Source organism: Tupaia chinensis, unplaced genomic scaffold (genome assembly GCF_000334495.1).
Source record: "Tupaia chinensis unplaced genomic scaffold, TupChi_1.0 Scaffold000350_1, whole genome shotgun sequence".
NCBI classification, from domain to species: domain Eukaryota; kingdom Metazoa; phylum Chordata; class Mammalia; order Scandentia; family Tupaiidae; genus Tupaia; species Tupaia belangeri.
Genome location: NW_006159844.1, coordinates 9,788,434 through 9,807,619, shown reverse-complemented (window position 1 = coordinate 9,807,619; position 19,186 = coordinate 9,788,434). Strand labels below are relative to the sequence as shown.

Genomic DNA, 19,186 nt, shown 5'->3' with positions numbered 1-19,186 from the left:
AGCAGTTAGCGTAATGGCTATGTTGCTGGACTCCCATGCAGTCAAACACGGTTCAAGTCCCAGACCCCAGTGGCTTAAACTCATGCTGGGCCTGCGTGTGTGCATGCCCAAGATCGCGAGAGGAGAGAGGAGGAGAAGGGATTGCGGTGTGGTCATCCTCCCCTGGGGGATGATTTCTCGCTTTCTGTCTCTCCGTCTCTCTGGCGAGCTCACTTTTATACACAAGTTTGAATAAATCTATTTCTTTGATCTATATGCTAATTCTTATATATTTTTTATACCATTTGACTATTGTAACTGTACCAGGGTACTTCAAAAAGTTTGTGAAAAAATACAATTAAAGTGAGTTTATTTTGGTGCAAAACATTGTTTAAACATATGCACAGCTTTTTCATAATACATTTCTACAAACTTTTTGAAGACACCCCTCTTCCCCCCATATGCAGCACATTCCCCTGTAGTACCTTTTGTTGGCTAATTCGACCCAGTTCTTTTCCAAGTTGAAAGCTACGTTACCTTGTGGGCCCATACAAAGACCAGCTTCTCCCAACTTGGTTTATAGCTTTCCTGCTTTAGAAAGAATATTAGTATAGTTGAAACTATGTCAAAAGTTTATACTTATGTAGAACAGAATATATCATTAAGGATGCAAAAATAAAGACTAATCTCTTAGTCATTGTTTGAATAGTTGAAAAGTGACCACAGAAGTGAAAAGGAGGTCAGCCCATGAAATCTGACTTTATGACCCAGTCATCCATCATGTATGCAGAACAAGCCATCAATACTTTTCTTGTCCCTCAAAAAATCTTGACCTAATAAGATGGCTACTAATGCCAAGATCTTGAAATTTTGCTCTTATTAAATAGTGACTTTCTAAAAAATAAACATAAAATATCATGCTGTTTTTACACAACAGGTTCTCATAGAATATTTATAAAAGTCAGCTAAAATTCTTAGAATATGAAATTAATTTCATATTAAGTATGGAAAATAAAATTATCTTATAATACACAATTTTGATTTATAAAATTAGCATATATTATAAAATTCAATATTGTAATATTTAACATTTTGCTGTACATTTTCCCATTTTTAAAATGTTGGCATTTTCTCATTAAAGGTATCTCTTCTGATTGAGGGCCCCAGACTGTTCAGTGCTTCTAGTGTCCCCCACTAGAGTAACCTTGTCTGATGCTCAGCTTCCTTCTAGCTGCTGGCACCCAAATCTGCAGACTTCCATTAAATCCGAGGCACTGAGCCAATTCTTGTTTCAGGCACTCCACAAAATTTAGGCATAGACTTTAGAGTCAAACAAATCTGAATTTAAAATGGAGCTGTGGTTTTTTTTTGGTCAAACCACCACAATGCTGTGGGTCTCAGTTTCTTCATTTATATAATGAAGATAACAACTTTTTTTTTTAAGTTCTGGACAATAACTTCTACCATATAGAGTTATGATGAAATAAGAGTATACATTGCAGTATGCATTTAGTGTATACTACTCAGTATAATAAACCATCAATGTAGTAATTGTCTTTGTTACATTTCTGAAATATCCCCAGTAATTCAAACAAGGATGCAGTACCTTAGTTGACTGCATATTATGGGAAGAAACTTGGATGTCATCTACAATAGGTTTAAAAACTATTTTTAAAGGCATATAGTGTTGCTTATTTTGCCTTTTCAATTCTCTCTGGATAATATCTTATTTGTTTTTCCACTTAGTGAACATCCCAAAATAGAATTTTACTTGAAAAACTTTACATCGGCCAAAGATGTTTTGTTTGCCATAAAGGAAGTAGGTTTCAGAGGAGGTAATTCCAATACAGGTAAGTAGACTTGACACTTGAGATGTAATGTAGCAGAATGGTCAATGAGCACTATGTAAAACAGTATTATGTGGGGCCTGCGGGTGGTGTGGTGGTTAAGGCACTGGACTCCCACATAACTGACCATGGTCCAAGTCCCAGACTAGGCTTGAAAAACACAACAAATAAATACATAAATAATTATAAATACACACGCACACACAGTATTATGCTGAATTACATAAGCAGATGTGGAGCTCTTCCTCTGCCAAAAGCGTAGCTAGGTGTGCTTATAACCATGTGCAATAAATATTCTATATGATGGAAAATATACAAAAGGGTTCATCGACATTTTTTTAAAAAATCTTAAACACTGTGATTTATCTTAGATTGGCTAGGCCAATATCACTTTTTTTAAAGAATAATTTCATTAATTATCTTTTTTAAAGTTGACCAGAGAGACAGAAAGAAAGCAAGTTGTCAGGTTTGGGACTCAAACCGCGGTCTGCCGTGTGGGAATCCAATGCTTTAACCACCATGCCACCTGCCGACCCCACTATCACTTTAGTAAGTACCTGGTTAGGGTTGGCCTGGTGACCTAGTGTGAAATGGGAGTTGGATCTCACATTGCTGATAGCAGTTGAAATCTTGGCCCAGAGGCTTGAAAAACAGTAGGCATGTGTGCATGCATGCTCCAAATCTCAGCAGGATGGAGAAATGGAAGAGAAGGGATTATGGTTTGTGCCTGCCTCTTTCTTGGAAAACACACATACTTTCTACCACCACCCCCCCCCCAAAAAAAAACCCACCTACTTGTTTATAATGCTAAAAAGAAACAAAGATCAACAGTTATCTAATGAAAACAGGTAGATAGAATTAGAATAGCACTACTGACCTCTAAAGAGAGACTTCTTATTCTGAGTTCTTAAAAGCAGTAATTAGTCACCAAAGGCTAGAGAGCACAGGTACATGAATGAGTCAGTTTGGGAGTCTCCCCCATCCACAGCAGTTAAGACACTGCGTAGAGGAAGATAGATCCTGCCCAACTAAGATTCGAGTCCCAACCAAAATGGCTTCACACCAGTATGTGTGCTGAGGATCCTGACAAGATGGAGAATTAAGGAAAAATGACTGCAGCATGTCCAGGCCTCATTGTGGAGGTCCTGCCTCTCTCTGATGTGCATGTGCACACGTGCCTTGTTGCATAAAGTGTTTTGTTTGGTGATTGATGTCAGCAAAGGGAATGTGAGGCTTCTGAGAGGTGGAGAAGTAACGTGGGTTGTCAAGACAAGATACAGGCCTGATGATAATTGCACTTTCCTGTCTGATGCATCTGCTATAGAACCAAGTTCTGTGTAAGTTGAATCCTTAATGTTGGTGGCATCTAGTTGCTACAGGACAATAGAAATGTCATTTGAGCAGTGGTAAATGCTGTTTGTCTCTTTTCAAACCTAGGAAAAGCCTTGAAGCATACTGCTCAGAAATTCTTCACAGCAGACACTGGAGTGAGAAAAGGGATCCCCAAAGTGGTGGTGGTGTTCATTGATGGCTGGCCTTCTGATGACATCGAGGAAGCAGGCATTGTGGCCAGAGAGTTTGGTGTTAATGTATTTATCGTTTCTGTGGCCAAGCCTATCCCTGAAGAACTGGGGATGGTTCAGGATGTTGCATTTGTTGACAAGGTAAGGTAGTGAGGGGTATCTTCTCTTGTGGTTACTCAGTTTTGGACCACTAAGCGTGGGTACACTGACCCATATCTAGATTAACTTGAACATGCAAGATTTAATGTCTGTGTAACTTTTAAGAAACAACTTTTGATCCTTTGGGTCTTTTTGTGTCTTTCTATTAGGCTGTCTGTCGAAATAATGGCTTCTTCTCTTACCACATGCCCAACTGGTTTGGCACCACAAAATATGTAAAGCCTCTGGTACAGAAGCTCTGTTCTCATGAGCAGATGATGTGCAGCAAGACCTGTTATAACTCAGTGAACATTGCCTTTTTAATTGATGGCTCCAGCAGTGTTGGAGATAATAATTTCCAACTCATGCTTGAATTTGTTTCCAACATAGCGAAGACTTTTGAAATCTCAGACATCGGCGCCAAGATAGCTGCTGTACAGTTCACCTACGATCAACACACAGAATTCAGTTTCACTGACTACAACACCAAAGAGAATGTCCTAGCTGTTATCAGAAACATCCGCTATATGAGTGGTGGAACAGCTACTGGTGATGCCATTTCCTTTACTGTTAGAAATGTATTTGGTCCCATAAGGGACAGTCCCAACAAGAACTTCCTGGTGATTGTCACGGATGGACAGTCCTATGATGATGTTCGAGGCCCTGCTGCAGCTGCACACGATGCAGGTAAGGTCCTTATCCTTTGTATGAGACAGGAACTGAGGAAGGGTTTGGTGAATTTAAGAGTAAATAAAACAAAGCATTGATTTTACCAAACACACACCTATAGTATGGAATTCTTCTAAGAGTGTTACCTAATACTGACTTGTCGATGCAACCCTACCACTCTCATGCTACAGATAAGGAAAGAAACTTCCCCCAGATGGTACAGCTAGTAAGAGGCAAGGCCACAATTCAAACCCAGGAATCCTGGCCCCAGGGTTCAACTCCTACCTACTGCACTATTGGGAGAATTACCAGGAGCAGCAGGCTATGCATCAAGGAAGTATGTACAGGTGCTCACGTTTGGCTTAAACTTGGAATATATCCCCAGATAATCATTGGCCATAATCTACCATATAGCTATCACTTGATAATTTATCCTTACTTTTGTTTTAGTGAAGTTTTGGTGAGCATTTTTTTTTTGAGAGAGAGGTTTTTGCTATAGGGCACATGTACTGGCTAGAAAAAGAGAAAGAGAGAGACAGAAAGCGAGAAACCGTTCCCCAGAGGGGATGGCCATGCTGCAATCCATTCTCCTCCATTCTCCTCTTGGGATCTTGCGCATGCACGCACACGCACCTGGCATGAATTTAAGCCATCGAACCGCATTTGACTACATGGGAGTCCAGCAACATAGCCATTACGCCAACTGCTGGTCCCCTTGGTGAGCTTTTATGATAAAGTCTCAAAGACTTTAATCCTAATTTAAACTCTTCCCCCCCCCTCCCTTAGAATAATCAAACACTCTGGCATTATAAAAGGATTTAAGAAAGGTCTCCATCTTTTTAACCCCAGCCCTAGTTTTACTCTTGACAAAGGCCTAGTTACGAATATGTTAGCATGTGTTTGCTGAAATCAAACAGGCCAACCAAAAAGCTAAGGCTCCCTTTCCAGGCATGTAACTGAGTGATTTAGGAATCAGTAGCCTTACATTTTCCTATATTCTACTCTACGTCATTTTTCCCTACTTAATTCCTAATGACTTAAACTTTTTCTTTTTACACATTACCATCTCTAATGTGGTTATGCATTTCTATAAATTTTGAAGAAAAACTGGTTTTATTAAGTAGGACTGAGAACTGATTCATCTAACTTAGGCTATACCTTTGGCTTATAAAAAGTACTTTTTATACATCCACAAATAACCTGGTGAAGATGTTTGTCATACTCCTTAAAACTTAGCTTACTGGGGGGCCAGCAGGTGGCATCGTGGTTGGGGCACTGGACTCCCACATGGCTGACTGTGGTTCAAGTCCCAGACTGGCAGCTTGGTTTCTCACTTCCCCAATCTCTTTGTCTCTCTCTCTCTCTCTCTCTCTCTCTCTGGCTAGCACATGTGCCTTATATGCAACAAACAAATAAATAAAATGAAATCTTAAAAAAAAAATTTGCTTACTGAACTAATTTATAGTTAACAGAGTTATATTTAGGCTAAATACCCTATCAATTAACTTGAGGTAGGGCCACTTTGTAACTGTTTTATGAAAAGTATCCCTGGGGCCAGCAGGTTGCATGGTGGCTAAGGGCACTGGACTCCCACATGGCTGACCATGGTTCAAGTCCTAGACCTGGCACTTTCTCTTTCTTTCTCTGATGACTATACCAAATTAAAATAATAAAAATAAAATAAAAATTCTTTAAAGAAAAAAGTATCATTTAGTGAAGTGAAGTCACAAATACCAGGAAATAGAACAGACTTTTAGGGCTAGGTCCCAACTGTATTTAAAAAATAAATAATAATTGTAGTTAAGTATTTTGCCTTAGCTACATAATCTGAACAGGTATGCAGAATTTAAAAGTGAGTAAATCTGGGGGCTGGCAAGTGGTATGGTGATTAAAGTCGCTGGATTCCCACATGGCTGGCTGTGGTTCAAGTCCCAGACCTGGTGGCTTAGTTTCTCACTTTCCCTTTCACTTTATGTGATCAAATTAAAAAACAAAACAAAACAAAACAATAAACAAATGGAATTAAATAATTATTTTTTTAAAAAGTAAGTAAAACTGAAGAGAGGAAAAACTAATGTGAACTTTGGCTAAGAGGTAACAGAAGGGAGAGGGGATTACTAATGGTGGTAAATCAGAGATTGTTTCAAGTAGCTTTAACATACTCTTAACCTGAATTCTATCTTTAAGTCTTGATAACACTGAGCTGAATAACATTAGAAGGTGGATGAAGCTTTGGATAGTAGGGCAGTGATTATTTCAGAAACTCAAACTGTGATAGGAATTTCACTTAGAAGACAGATGATAATTCACATGAAAGCCTGATCAAATATTTCTACAACTGGGATTGGAATGCATCTAACTTAAATAATACACCTTGGCCAAACTGTTCAGTTGGACCAAAAGCCTTCTAGTTACTCAAAAGAAGGCAAATGAAATGCCTCAATGAAAACAAACAGGAAGAGATTACTCTAGCTTCAGAGAGAGACCTGTGGCAGGTATTTAATCACTTAATTTTTCTTTGGGATTCAAGACAATTTCTGATTATTGGACAGCTTGCCAAAATAACTATAAAGATTAAAATACAAGAAATGTTATCATTTATCAGTAAGTCTGGTGGTACCAGCAGATGTCATAGTCATTACATCACTGGACTTGCATATAGTTGACTATGGTTCAAGTCCCAAACCTGGCAGCTTAAAACACACTAGTCATGCAGGGTTGTGTGTGTCTGTATATGCCCAAGATCCTGAGAAAAGAATAGAGAAGGGATTGAATTGTGGCCATTCCCCCTGGGGAGTGATTTCTTGTTTTCTCTGTCTCTCCAGTGAGTGCATATGCATTATACCACCCCACCCCCCAAAAAAAAATTACCTGAAAAAAGAATCAGTCAATCTGCAGCTGGCAGGTGGTGTGGTGGTTAAAGGCGCTGGACTCCCGCATGGCCAACCATGGTTTGAGTCCCAGATCTGGAGGCGTTCTGCTGGCCAAATTAAAATGATAATGATAAATAAAATTAAAAAGTCCTTAAATTCTTTTAAAAAGTCTAGTCACCGTTCCTGCAGACAATGCAACCTTAGCAAACTGTCACCATTTACTTATCCCATCTTCTGTGTCATTCTTTATCACTTTAATGTACCAGTCATTGCTCCAGCATAGGTTCACTGACATGCATTTGGTAGGCAGCCCATTCTCATGCCATTCTGAGGAGAAATTTTCACCATGTTTGATTGCTGTAGATTTTTAAAGAGATTTTTGCCATAGGGCACACATGCTTGCCAGACAGAAAGTGAGAAATCAATCACCAGAGAGAATGGCCACACTATAATCCCTTCTCCTCCATTCTCCTCTTAGGATTTTGGGCACGCATGCACATATGCCCAGTATGAGTTTTAAGAGACCAGGTCTGGGACTTGAAACATGGTCAATTATGTGGGAGTCCAGCAATATAACCATTAGGCCATCTGCTGGTCTGATTGCTGTAGATATTTCTAAAAAGATGCCATGTATCAAAAGATTATAAAGTTCTCTGTGGAAAACTTTCTGTAATTTTTGCTTTATTAAAAAAAATTAAAGATACTGTGTTTCAGGTTAAAGAGGTTTCCTTCTATTCTAAGTGTGTTCTGTGACAAATGGGTATTAAAGTTTTATCAAATATTTTTTCTGTATCAGTGATCATGACTGATCTCTTCATGTGACAAATCACAATACACCAATGGCAATGCTTCCTGTTTTGACTAAATTGTTTTGCCACTCTCATCACAATGACTTGTGAAAACCTACCTTGCAATTTGGTATAGGTGATTTAGATTTTCGGAAATGACCAGGGATATTTCTCAGCAACTATGCACTACTGTATGGAAAATAGGCACACGTAATTGTATATGGAAGCAATCAGGACCTGATTTTAATTCACTTTAAACTGTTTCCATTGTAGGTATCACCATCTTCTCTGTTGGTGTGGCGTGGGCACCTCTGGATGACCTGAAAGATATGGCCTCTAAACCAAAGGAATCTCATGCATTCTTCACAAGAGAGTTCACAGGATTAGAACCAATTGTTTCTGATGTCATTAGAGGCATTTGTAGAGATTTCTTAGAATCCCAGCAATGATATTCTGGCACTAAAAGAAAAAGTGCAAGGGGATCTAATGTTTAAATTGTATTCTCATAATACTGAAATACTATAGCATACTAGGATCAGATATAAACCTATTATATTAAATACATCAACACCCATTTTAAGCAAATAAGTATTCATTTAAAGCTACTACCTTCTGATTACAGTTTAGACTTTAATTATACAAAACACTCTGTTGAGGCTTTGTAATCACAGCCCTTAGAAACTCAGGAAAGAGATGTTGTGGATTAAAATCTTAAAAGAGTTCTAACATGCCTATTACATGTAGAGAAATGCAAATTCCATAGTACAATAAAAGAATCTGATACTTAGACCAAAAGCAACATTCCTTATTTAATCAATCTGAATTGCCTATATAAGGAAAATGAAAAGAGAAATTTAAATAGAAGTTTTTTTTTTTTAAATATAGTTCAAGTATAAATATTTTGGCCCAAGTAGATGTTTTCTTAAAACCAACAACAGAAGCTGTTATTTCATATACTAAAAAGTTATAATTATGGGTAATATGGAATCATGTATCAAGCTTCTTTTGTAGTGTGTTCCTAAGAAGACTGAAAATATCACACTGAACACGATAGCAGGAGTGCCTGATTTTTTATATTTACATCCCTAATTTTATATGTGTATAGATATATTGAACTTATACTCTAAGTCATCCAAATACTACAAAAATGTTAAGTTGGTAAAATTTTAACTTACTACTTATACACATTTAAAGACAAACTAATTTTGAATAACAAGTGTAGGAAAAAAATATTGTACAGTGTATATATTTAAGCAATAAAACTGCTAGTGACTGCTACCCTAAGCAGTCTTTTATTATTAAAAATATCTTGCTCTAGTATTTGGTAAAATTTCTCTATTCACTAATTCTATGGAAAAACAAATTAAAAAAATATACATAGGGGCCAGCAAGTGGCATGGTAGTTAAGGTTCTGGACCAACCATGGTTCGAGTCCTAGATCTGGTGGCTTGCTTTCTCAATTTCCCTCTCTCTGGTAATCATGCGTTCCCTATAGCAAAATAAAAAATAAAATTAATTTTAAAAATTATATAATAATGCCAAATATTTTTTCTTTCAATTATTTAATGAATGCCTACTGTTCTAGGCATTATATACAGCTACTACACCAAATTACACCTTGTAAGATGCTTTGAGTCCTTGATTCAACAAAAATGTTTTGTAATTAACATTATTTTTAAACATAAGTAAAGTTGTAAAGTTGGTTCCTAAGAAAGAATATCAGAACTCCCTTACTGTGATTTAGGAGATCTCACCAAGACCTCGTCCCACAGAAGGTCTCCATATCCCATCTTGCCTATCTTCTCTAAAAATAAGTACTGTGGCCTCCCACTTCATCTACCCAGGCACTCTACTTGCCTTGACACCTATCCTACTCGAAACTGTTTACACCTGACCTGAAAAATAGGTCAACTGGTTAAAATGTCATATTCCAGTATATCTGTTTAACAATTTTACAGCCTGTGTAAAGGAAATAGAGACTATGTGTGGGGAGAAGGCAGAATCGGAATTGCCTTCACCACATTAAAAATTTGGTAAACAGAGACTGAGAAGACAATCTCCCTCCTCCCTCTTTGTAAAAGGCTACAAATATGATTTGTTCTCATAACAAGGAGCGTTTTAACATTAAAAATGGGTTCACTGTAACAACTCCTCCGTTCCCCTCCAGTAAATAGACTACATATTCTCAGAAGTAAGCAGTAGGGCAGGCAAGTGGTATGATGGTTAAGAGTGCTGGATTCCCCACATGGCCAACCGTGGTTTGAGTCCCGGACCTGGCAGCTTGCTTTCTCACTTGGCACCCCCACCCCGAATTAAACAAGTTTAAAAATTCCTTAAAAAAAATACCACTTCTTAAAAGTCAAGCTTTAATAAAAACCCAGCTTTCAGTCATTAGGCCTTTTTGGGGTGCTGAACACTCCCACATGGCTGACCACGGTTCAAGTCCTGAACCCGGAGGCTTGCTTTCTCACTCTTTCTCTTGTCTCTCTCTCTCTCTCTCTCTCTCTGTCTCTGGTCAAATTTAAAAAAAATAGATTAAATTTTAAAAAAGGGTTTTTCCCCGTTTAATTTCATAAAGGACAAAGTTTTGAGGCATCTGAGATAACCAAAGAAGCTAATACTTCTACTGACTTAAAATGCAGTAAAAGAGCAGAAATCAGAGCTTTAAGTTACTACTGATGATTTTTATAAGTAAACACAATCAGGAAAAATGGTTAACAACTGAAAGGATAGTAAAACAATTTTTAAAAAGATTTATTACAATCCAACTTAAGTAAGCATGCCTAAATTTCAAATATGGTAGCCTGTTTATAACTTTTAATGCATTAAATGTTAGTCTTCAGCGGATAACAAGTAGTTCGGTATGAAATAATGAAAAAAGAAACACAAAATGAGAGGCAGGATATGATTAAATATTAAGGAAAAAAGTCAACATATTAAGGTTTGTATATAAAAATATTTTAAAATCGTATAAAGTATTATTTAATAGTCAAATTAATCACATAATTCCCATAAGTGACAAATGGTAGCACACGAAATGAAAATAAGACATTCTTTTTGCATCCCTTTAGTCACTTCCAAATGTTTAATATTAAAGAGAAAAATACAACAAAAGATAAGAGAAAAATAAACATATATACTAATTTTTATCCATTTCAGTTTTAATACATTCCAAAAGAGATGAATATTTATGCTTTGCAATGATAAAAATCACATTTCGGTTAAACAGTAATGTATTGGATTGGGATAGCTGCCAGAAGCAATACTAGCTTTGGAAAAGTTCATTTTTGAATTACTTAAAAAAAAAAAAAGGTGGAAAAGTGTCCCTTTATTTTCAGTTGCATTTGTTAGTTGGATGTGTAGTTCAGAGAACTCAAAAATGTTAAATAAGCTCTAAAAAGTTTTAATGTTTCACGAGCAATAATTGAAAATGCCACGTGGATTTTTATGGCAGATGACAACATTTTAATGTTTACACAATGTAACTTTCTTTTTTTTTAGGCAGCAGGCATTCAAATACAACTTTTCACTTAAGTTTTCTGGTATCCTCTTCTAATTCCATTTTGTAATTCTCTTCAAAGAAAAAAAGATATTACCTTATTAAGAGGAAATGTTTCAAGATATTAATACTTAACATTATTTATAAGAACAATTTTTAACTAATAAATAATGCAGTTATTCTTTGCTGAACTTTTTAGGGAAACATAGGAACTGAAATTCAGATTTAATAAAGTAACAGCATATCTAAGCATTGTTTAAAACCACATCTGTGCTTTTTTTTGGGGGGGGTTACTTTGGATTGCCTACTAGAAGATTAAAAAAAAAAATCCCTAAATGGAGTTAAGTACTTAGAAAGGCATTCTTTGTAGTGTTACTCTTTTAATCGTACTAGAATATCAATAAGCAGTATGTTTAAAAGAAAAGCATAAAAATGAAGGACTCACTAAGTTTAATTATGAGTTTAATTCCCTCTCCATTTCCTAGTTTAATTATGGAGAGTAAAGTATTGCACTTTCTTATTGAACACAAAAAGATGTAGCCCACAGTAACATACAGGTACACAATTTAATATTTATTATATGCATTTTATATACATTATTTTTCAATAGCTGTACGTTTGCTATGTGGTACAATCTTAAAAATTTGCTGATTCATAGTTTGTAAAACAAAAACCTTACAAAACTCATCAAAACTCGCAAACTGATCAAAAAGTTTTTGGAAGACTAGAAAAAATACTTTATTGTCTTAATCATGCATTACACAAACAAAATCTTTAGTTACACCATAAAATTAAGCACATCTAAAAAAATAAAACAGGGATAACTAGTCCAAACACAGCAGATTTCTGTATCCTGATTCAACTATTTTTGTACCCTATTTGTAATGCAAATAAAATTTTACTCCAAATATTTTTAAACAAGATAGTTTTGTTTGGAATCATGGCAAACCAAGATATGTATCTTGGGGGGAACCACCTTGGTTTGTAACTTAAACTATAAAATATTCCATTTTTAGTCTATTTTAGACTATTCAAAGAGTTCCAAAATAGATATACAGGTTCCTTTAGCACATTAATAAAAGGATATAAAGACCAACAAAAAGTGAAATAAATAATAGGCCATTAGCAAGATGGATAATCCTTGATAAATAAACTTGTAAATACAGTAAGATGTACAAAATATCACATAGTGATAGGATGCCAAGATTAGTTTTTTTTTTCTTTTTTAAGAGTTCAGTTGGAGTACTAAACCCGTTTCATTTTAATACACTTAATAGTCCTTGGTTTATGAAGACATTTATGTGATGATGAAAGTGATCTAGCATCTTTATGAAAGGACTTAGCTGAGCTGTATTAGGCAAAAGAAGGAAATAAAGTGGTTACAGGGCAGTGGGTCAGTGAGATCTGTTTTTTAAGGTTGTATAATGCAGAAAAACTTCAATACAATCTTGAGCACTGTTGTGACAGGCTAAATATATAAAAAGACTTATAAAAACTAGAATTTTATCCAAACATTTTGTGCAACTAATGCTAAAATATTTTAAGTTAAATTCTTTTTTTTAAAAGCAAAATAAGTTTAAAAGGGAATCTGTGGCATTCAACTGATAAACAGAAGATTACTAAGAGATGAAAAAAAAGCTACTCTTGGAGCTCACTTCCCCCCACAAGAGCACCACATTCCTAACCCTAAGGCAGCACACAGAGTCCAAAAAAAAGTCTTTTTGTAAGATCAGACTCTACACTGGCTTCAAGACACCTAAAAAAAAACAGACATACGCTCAGTTCGCATCCAGTAGAGGCCACAAATACTGGAGTCCATTTTTTGTCCCATGAAATACAGAAAATTACAGTAAATTAATGAGCCTGACATTAAGATGTGATTTCCACCAATTTATGCCTGCCCCTAATAGCCTTCACCAGGCAAATTACATGTAGTGTCATATCTGTAACCTTTTTGATGGCAGTGATGCAGACCCTCTTTCTGTCCAAGCGAATCTTTTGTTAGAATGTGAGTTTTTGTTGATTCACACAAATACTTTGGCAAGGGCATCAGCTCCTGCACTGGCAATATATGCTTTTGATGGATGAAAAGCAACATCATAAATTGATTCATCCAATTTCTTCCTATGAGCTGTTATCTCTTGCACACATGTCTTGCTGTCTAAATTCCACAATCTAATAGAACAGTCATGGCCTGTAAAAGAACAAACAAAGCTTATTACTGAGTAACAATTTTTTATATAGGTTTGTGGGTAGTACATGATATTCAGACTTACTTCCAGACATTAAATAGATTCCATTAGGATCTACTGCTAGACTTGTAACAGCATCCAAATGAGCTACCATAGAATGGATCATTTTACCTAAGGGGGGAAAAAAATAATAACCATTAAATTTTCACAAATACTAACTTGTGATATCAAAAACTACAATATAATACAACATCAACATGGAACTACTACTATAGTATCAACAGTTTTTAAATTTTTTATCGTGATAAAATATCTTTGACAGAGAGCCAGCTGGTGGTATGGTGGTTAAGGTGGCTGGATCCCACATAGATGACTGTGTCGTTCAAGTCTTGGAAAACATGCTGGCCCCATGCACCAGCCCAAAATCCCATGAGGAGAATAGAGAAGACATTGCAGTGTAGCCAACCTCTGGGTGGGGAGTGGGGTGCCTTCTCACTCACCTTGCTTTGGCAAGTGCACACGATACAAAATCTACTGTTTTACCATTTGAAAGTATACAATCAAGTGACTTTTAGAACATTCACAATGTTGTGTAATCAACACTATCAAGTTCAGAGTATTTTCATCCCTGCAAAAGAAAACCCTGTACCCACTTATGGGTCACTGACTACGTGTCCCCTCTCCCCATACCCTGACATTAACTGGCTCTTCCTATACACTGACCTACTTTAGATACTTCTTACAAAAAGACTTACACATGGAGCTTTTTGAATCTGATTTCTTTAATTTAGTATAATGTTTTCAAGGTGCATCCATTAGAGTAATTCATTAGGAGTAATAATTTGAAGATAATTTAAATTTTAATAAAGCAGAACTTTCCTAGACAGTTACTTTTTTTCTTTCTTTCTTTTTTTTTTTGCTTTAGGGCACTTGTGCTGTCCAGAGAGACAGAAAGCAAGAAATCTGCCCCCGTCCCCGCCCCTAAGGGATGGCCATGCAGCAATCCCTTCTTCTCCATTCTCCTCTTGAGATTTTGGGCACACATGCACATGAGACCAGCGTGAGTTTTAAGCTGCCAGGTCCAGGACTTGAACCATGGTTGACTACATGGGAGTCCAGTGACGTAACTGTTATGCCATCTGCTGGCCCCAGACAGTTACTTATTAAAGAAACATCTGTGTGACATGAATTTGTAAGTCTCTGATAGACACTGGAAAACATGATGATGACAGTATTACATCAAAGGTTTATTATTATATGAACTAAAATCAAAATAAAAATAGAGGGCCAGCTGCAATGGCACAGCAGTAATACAATGCTCTGTGACGTTGAACCCACATGAGAAGGTCCTGAGGTCTCCCTGTGCACCCTAGGCATGCACCAATACCCATGATCTGCCCTAGTTGATCCTGGGATAGATAACAGCATGAAAACCCTGGTGAGGGTCCTCTATCCATCTATCCCTCCCTCAATTCCCTTCTCTCTCACAGAAGAAATAAAGTTCATAAATAGACAGATAGAAAAAAAATAGGATCTTTCTTACTAAGAGATTTAATCTACTTATAATCATTTGCCCTGTTTCTGATCCTTTGATGACTTTAACTGGGACACAAAAGGGGTCTACTTTTATTAGTTGCCATGGGACTACTACTGTTGATCGGAATACAAAACCACAATATAATCAAATTTATAAAACTGTACTCTAAAAAAGCCATAAAAAATTAAAGAACTCTCATCATTTCATGCTACAGTATTTGTTTCTCATAAATACTAGGATAAAATAACAATAATTTTAGAAATTCTTCTCTGCTAGTCTGAAAAAAAAATCATACGGCAAAGCATCTTCAATTGTTTAGATCCACACAGCTCACCTTTCAGTTCTAAAAACCTCTCCTCTTAATATCATTAAAAAAGAATACAAAATAAGAAATGATTGGCCTTTTTCTTTTTTAGAGAAAGATGTTTATTACAGGGTGCGTATGCTCACTGGAGAGACAGAGAGAGATAGAAAGCAAGAAATCACCCCACCAGGGAGGATGGCCATGCTGCAATCCCTTCTTTTCCATTCTTTTCTCAGGATTTTGGGCACACATGCCCATGTGCCTAGTATGAGTTTTAAGCCGCTGAGTTCAGGACTTAAACCGTGGTTGACTACGTGGGAGTCCAGCAATGAAACCATTACATTTTTTTTGGTTGGGGATTTTTGCTACAGGGCGTATATGCTCACTGGAGAGACAGAGACAGAAAGTGAGAAATCACCCCCAGGGGAGATCACATGCTGCAATCCCTTCTCCTTCATTCTCCTCTTGGGATTTTGGGCACATAAACTCATGTGCCCAGCATGAGTTTCAAGCCATTGGGTCTAGGACTTACACAATGGTCAGGAGTCCAGCACCTTAACCGCCATGCCACCTGCTAGTCCCAAATAAATAATTCTTAAAACAAAATTTAGGAACCAACAGTTAGCGTAATGGCTATGTCGCTGGACTCCCATGTAGTCGACCGCGGTTCGCGTCCCGGACCCGGTGGCTTAAAACTCACGCCAGGCATGTGTGCATGCGTGCCCAAGATCCCGAGAGGAGAATGGAGGAGAAGGGATTGCGGCTTGACCATCCCCGCTGGGGGGTGATTTCTCGCTTTCTGTCTCTATGTCTCTCTCTGTCTGTCTGGCGAGCGCACACGCCCTATAGCGAAAACCTCTCAAAAAAAAAAAAGATCCAGTCCCAAGAAATACAAAGTACCCCAAATAGAATCAACCCTAGAAGATATTCTCCAAGACACATTATAGTCAGATTGACCAAAAACCACAAAGACAAGATACTAAGTCTGGCAAGAGAGAAACAGCAAGTTACCTACAAAGGATATCCCATCAGGCTAAGAGCAGACCTCTCATCGGAAACAATGTTAGTGAGGAAAGAATGGGAACATACATTTAAAGTGTTAAGGGAAAAGCAATTCAACCAAGAATACGGTACCCAGCAAGATTATCCTTCATATGGAAAGAAAAGACAAGAACATTCTCAGATAAACAAAACCTGAAAGAATTTACCAGCACCAGACCAGATCTCCAAGAAGTTCTCAAGGGAGTGCTATATCAGGAAAATTAAATATAGACACAGAAATAAGAGTTCAAAAATGGACAACTTAATCATGGGGACAAGTCTGGAGTTGAGTATTATATCCCAGAATCGGGAAGATCAAACCACAACAGAAGATAAAGTACATGAGACTGAATTGGTGAAATAGCATCTTAATGACTTTTGACTAAAACGTTGCTGATTTTCTTCTAGGCTTTGCTTTCTAGTTTTAAGGATTTTTGTCCTGTCTTGAGCTGTTGATAGGTTCTTGTACCTACCATTTGAATAGAATCCTAACCCACTTTAAGTTTTAAGCAAAGTTTCTTAGTATTTCTTTGATCTATTAAAATTAAAACTGCTTTTCTTGGAAAAAAGAAAGAAGGAAGGAAGGGAGGGAGGAACATAAAAAGGCAGGGGGGAGAACCAGTAGTTGGCATAATGTCTATGTTGCTGGACTCCCATGTAGTTGACCGTGGTTTGAGTCCCAGACCCAGTGGCTTAAACTCATGCTGGACACATATGCATGCATATCCAAGATCCTAAGAGGAGAATGGATGAGAAGGGATTGTGGCATGACTGTCACCCATGGGGGTTGATTTTTTGCTTTCTGGCAAGCGCATACGCCCTAAAGCAGAAGCCTCTCAAAAAAAAGGGAATATATATATGGGTGCCAGCAGATGGCATAGCAGTTACGTTGGTGGACTTGAGTCATAGACCCAGTGGTTTGAAAATCACACCGGGTATGTGCACCTATGTGCCCAGGATTCCGGGAGAATGGAAGAGAAGAGATTGTGGAATTGCCATCTCCATTGGAAGGTGATTTCTCACTTTCCCTCTTACCATCTCTGTCTCTCTCTTTCTGGCAAGCACATATACCCTAAGACAAAAACCTCTTAAAAAAAAAAAAAAAGGAATATGCGTGTGTGTGTGTGTGTGTGTGTGTGTGTGTGTGTATATATATATATATTTCTAAAAGCAACAATAATAACTCTCATTAATACTTCTAAAAAGTAGCCCAGGGAACCAGCAGTTAGCGTAATGGCTATGTCACTGGACTCCCACGTAGTCGATCGTGGTTCGCGTCCTGGACCCGGTGGCTTAAAACTCACGCCGGGCGCGTGTGCGTGCGTGCCCAAGATCCCGAGAGGAGAATGGAGAAGGGATTGTGGCGTGACCATCCCCCCTGGGGGGTGATTTCTCGCTTTCTGTCTCTATGTCTCTCTCTGTCTGGCTGGCGAGCGCACGCACCCTATAGCAAAAATCTCTCCAAAAAAGAAAAGTAGCCCATAAAATTATATATACATATATGAATATATATAAGAAATGCTAAAGAACAAAAGGAGACTTTTGCTATATTAATTTATAACTGAGTATGCAAGAAAAAAATTTCAAATGGAAAGATTCATATTTAAATAACCATGATTTGAAGAAATCATAACAGGTAAGGCAAGAAATGGCATATACTTGAGGATAAAAACACTAAATTACCAATGTGCTGAGTTCAGGGTCCAAGAGAAATTAAGATTTTCTACTGATAATTCAGCCTCCAGCAAACAAGATAGTGTGATTGAACTGCAAGAATTAGAAAGAAACACATCATCCATCAGATGACAAGAAATCACTGCAGGACCACAAGAAATATGGGAAAGCAAGATAATACCTCTCCTCCAAGGGAAAAGAATAACTCCTCTTCATCCACGAGCAGTTCAATGAAAATAATGGAAATGTCTGATAAAGAATTTAGAGCATTCATAATGGTGAAGCTAACAGAGATGGAAGAGAAGAGAGAGACAATGAACTGCTAAAGAGAAAGGAGAAAGAAGTTGACAAGTTCCAGGAGGTGAGGAAATTCTTGCAAGATCTAAAGGAGGAATTACACACTTTACAAAAGAATCAAACTGAACTGTTAGAAATGAAGTCTATAATACAGGAAGTCAAAATCTCCCTTAAAAGTATTAAAAGCAGACTAGATCATACAGAAAGTAGAATCTCAGATGTAGAAGAGAAAATTGCTGGCCTAGAAAAACCCACCACGAAGACTGAGAAAATGGCCCCAAAATTTGAGAATAACATATGAGAAGTACTAGATACCATCAAATGTCCAAACATCCAGATAATTGGCATTTCACAAGGTGAAGAGATCCATAAGGGCACTGATAATCTATTCCATGAAATCCTGCAAGAAAACTTTCTAAACCTAGAGAGGCATTCAAAGATCCAGTCCCAAGAAATACAAAGGACCCCAAATAGAATCAACCCTAGAAGATCCTCTCCAACACACATTATAGCCAGGTTGACCAAAACCACAGACAAAGACAAGATACTAAGACTAGCCAGAGAAAAACATCAAGTTACCTACAAAGGACATTCCTTCAGGCTAACAGCAGATCTCTCATCGAAACAATGCGAGCGAGGAAAGAATAGGAAAATATATTCCAAGTGTTAAGAGAGAAGCAATTTCAGCCAAGAATACCATACCCGGCAAGATTATCTTTCAGGTGGGAAGAAAAGACAAGAACATTCTCAGATAAACAAAACCTGAAAGAATTTACCAGCACCAGACCAGATCTCCAAGAAGTTCTTAAGGGAGTGCTATGTCAG

At 37.3% G+C, this 19,186-nt stretch overlaps 2 protein-coding genes across 5 annotated transcripts in view; one reads left to right on the top strand and one right to left on the bottom strand.

Moving 5' to 3' along the window:
* COCH (cochlin) overlaps positions 1 to 9,011 on the top strand; it is a 17,115-nt gene extending 8,104 nt beyond the window's left edge. Inside the window, exons 9-12 of the mRNA XM_006152400.3 lie at positions 1,726 to 1,829; positions 3,264 to 3,490; positions 3,658 to 4,174; positions 8,091 to 9,011. Coding sequence (XP_006152462.1) covers positions 1,726 to 1,829; positions 3,264 to 3,490; positions 3,658 to 4,174; positions 8,091 to 8,266 — 1,024 coding nt within the window. The 3' untranslated portion in view covers positions 8,267 to 9,011. The remainder of the gene's footprint in view (positions 1 to 1,725; positions 1,830 to 3,263; positions 3,491 to 3,657; positions 4,175 to 8,090) is intronic.
* Positions 9,012 to 10,960: 1,949 nt separating this feature from the next.
* Positions 10,961 to 19,186, bottom strand: part of STRN3 (striatin 3) — a gene marked incomplete at its 5' end in the record, with an annotated part of 117,458 nt that continues 109,232 nt past the window's right edge. For all 4 annotated transcript variants that reach the window (XM_006172142.3, XM_014589301.2, XM_014589302.2 and 1 more), the window contains 2 exon segments: positions 10,961 to 13,510; positions 13,593 to 13,679. In XM_006172142.3, the coding sequence (XP_006172204.2) occupies positions 13,341 to 13,510; positions 13,593 to 13,679 (257 nt within the window).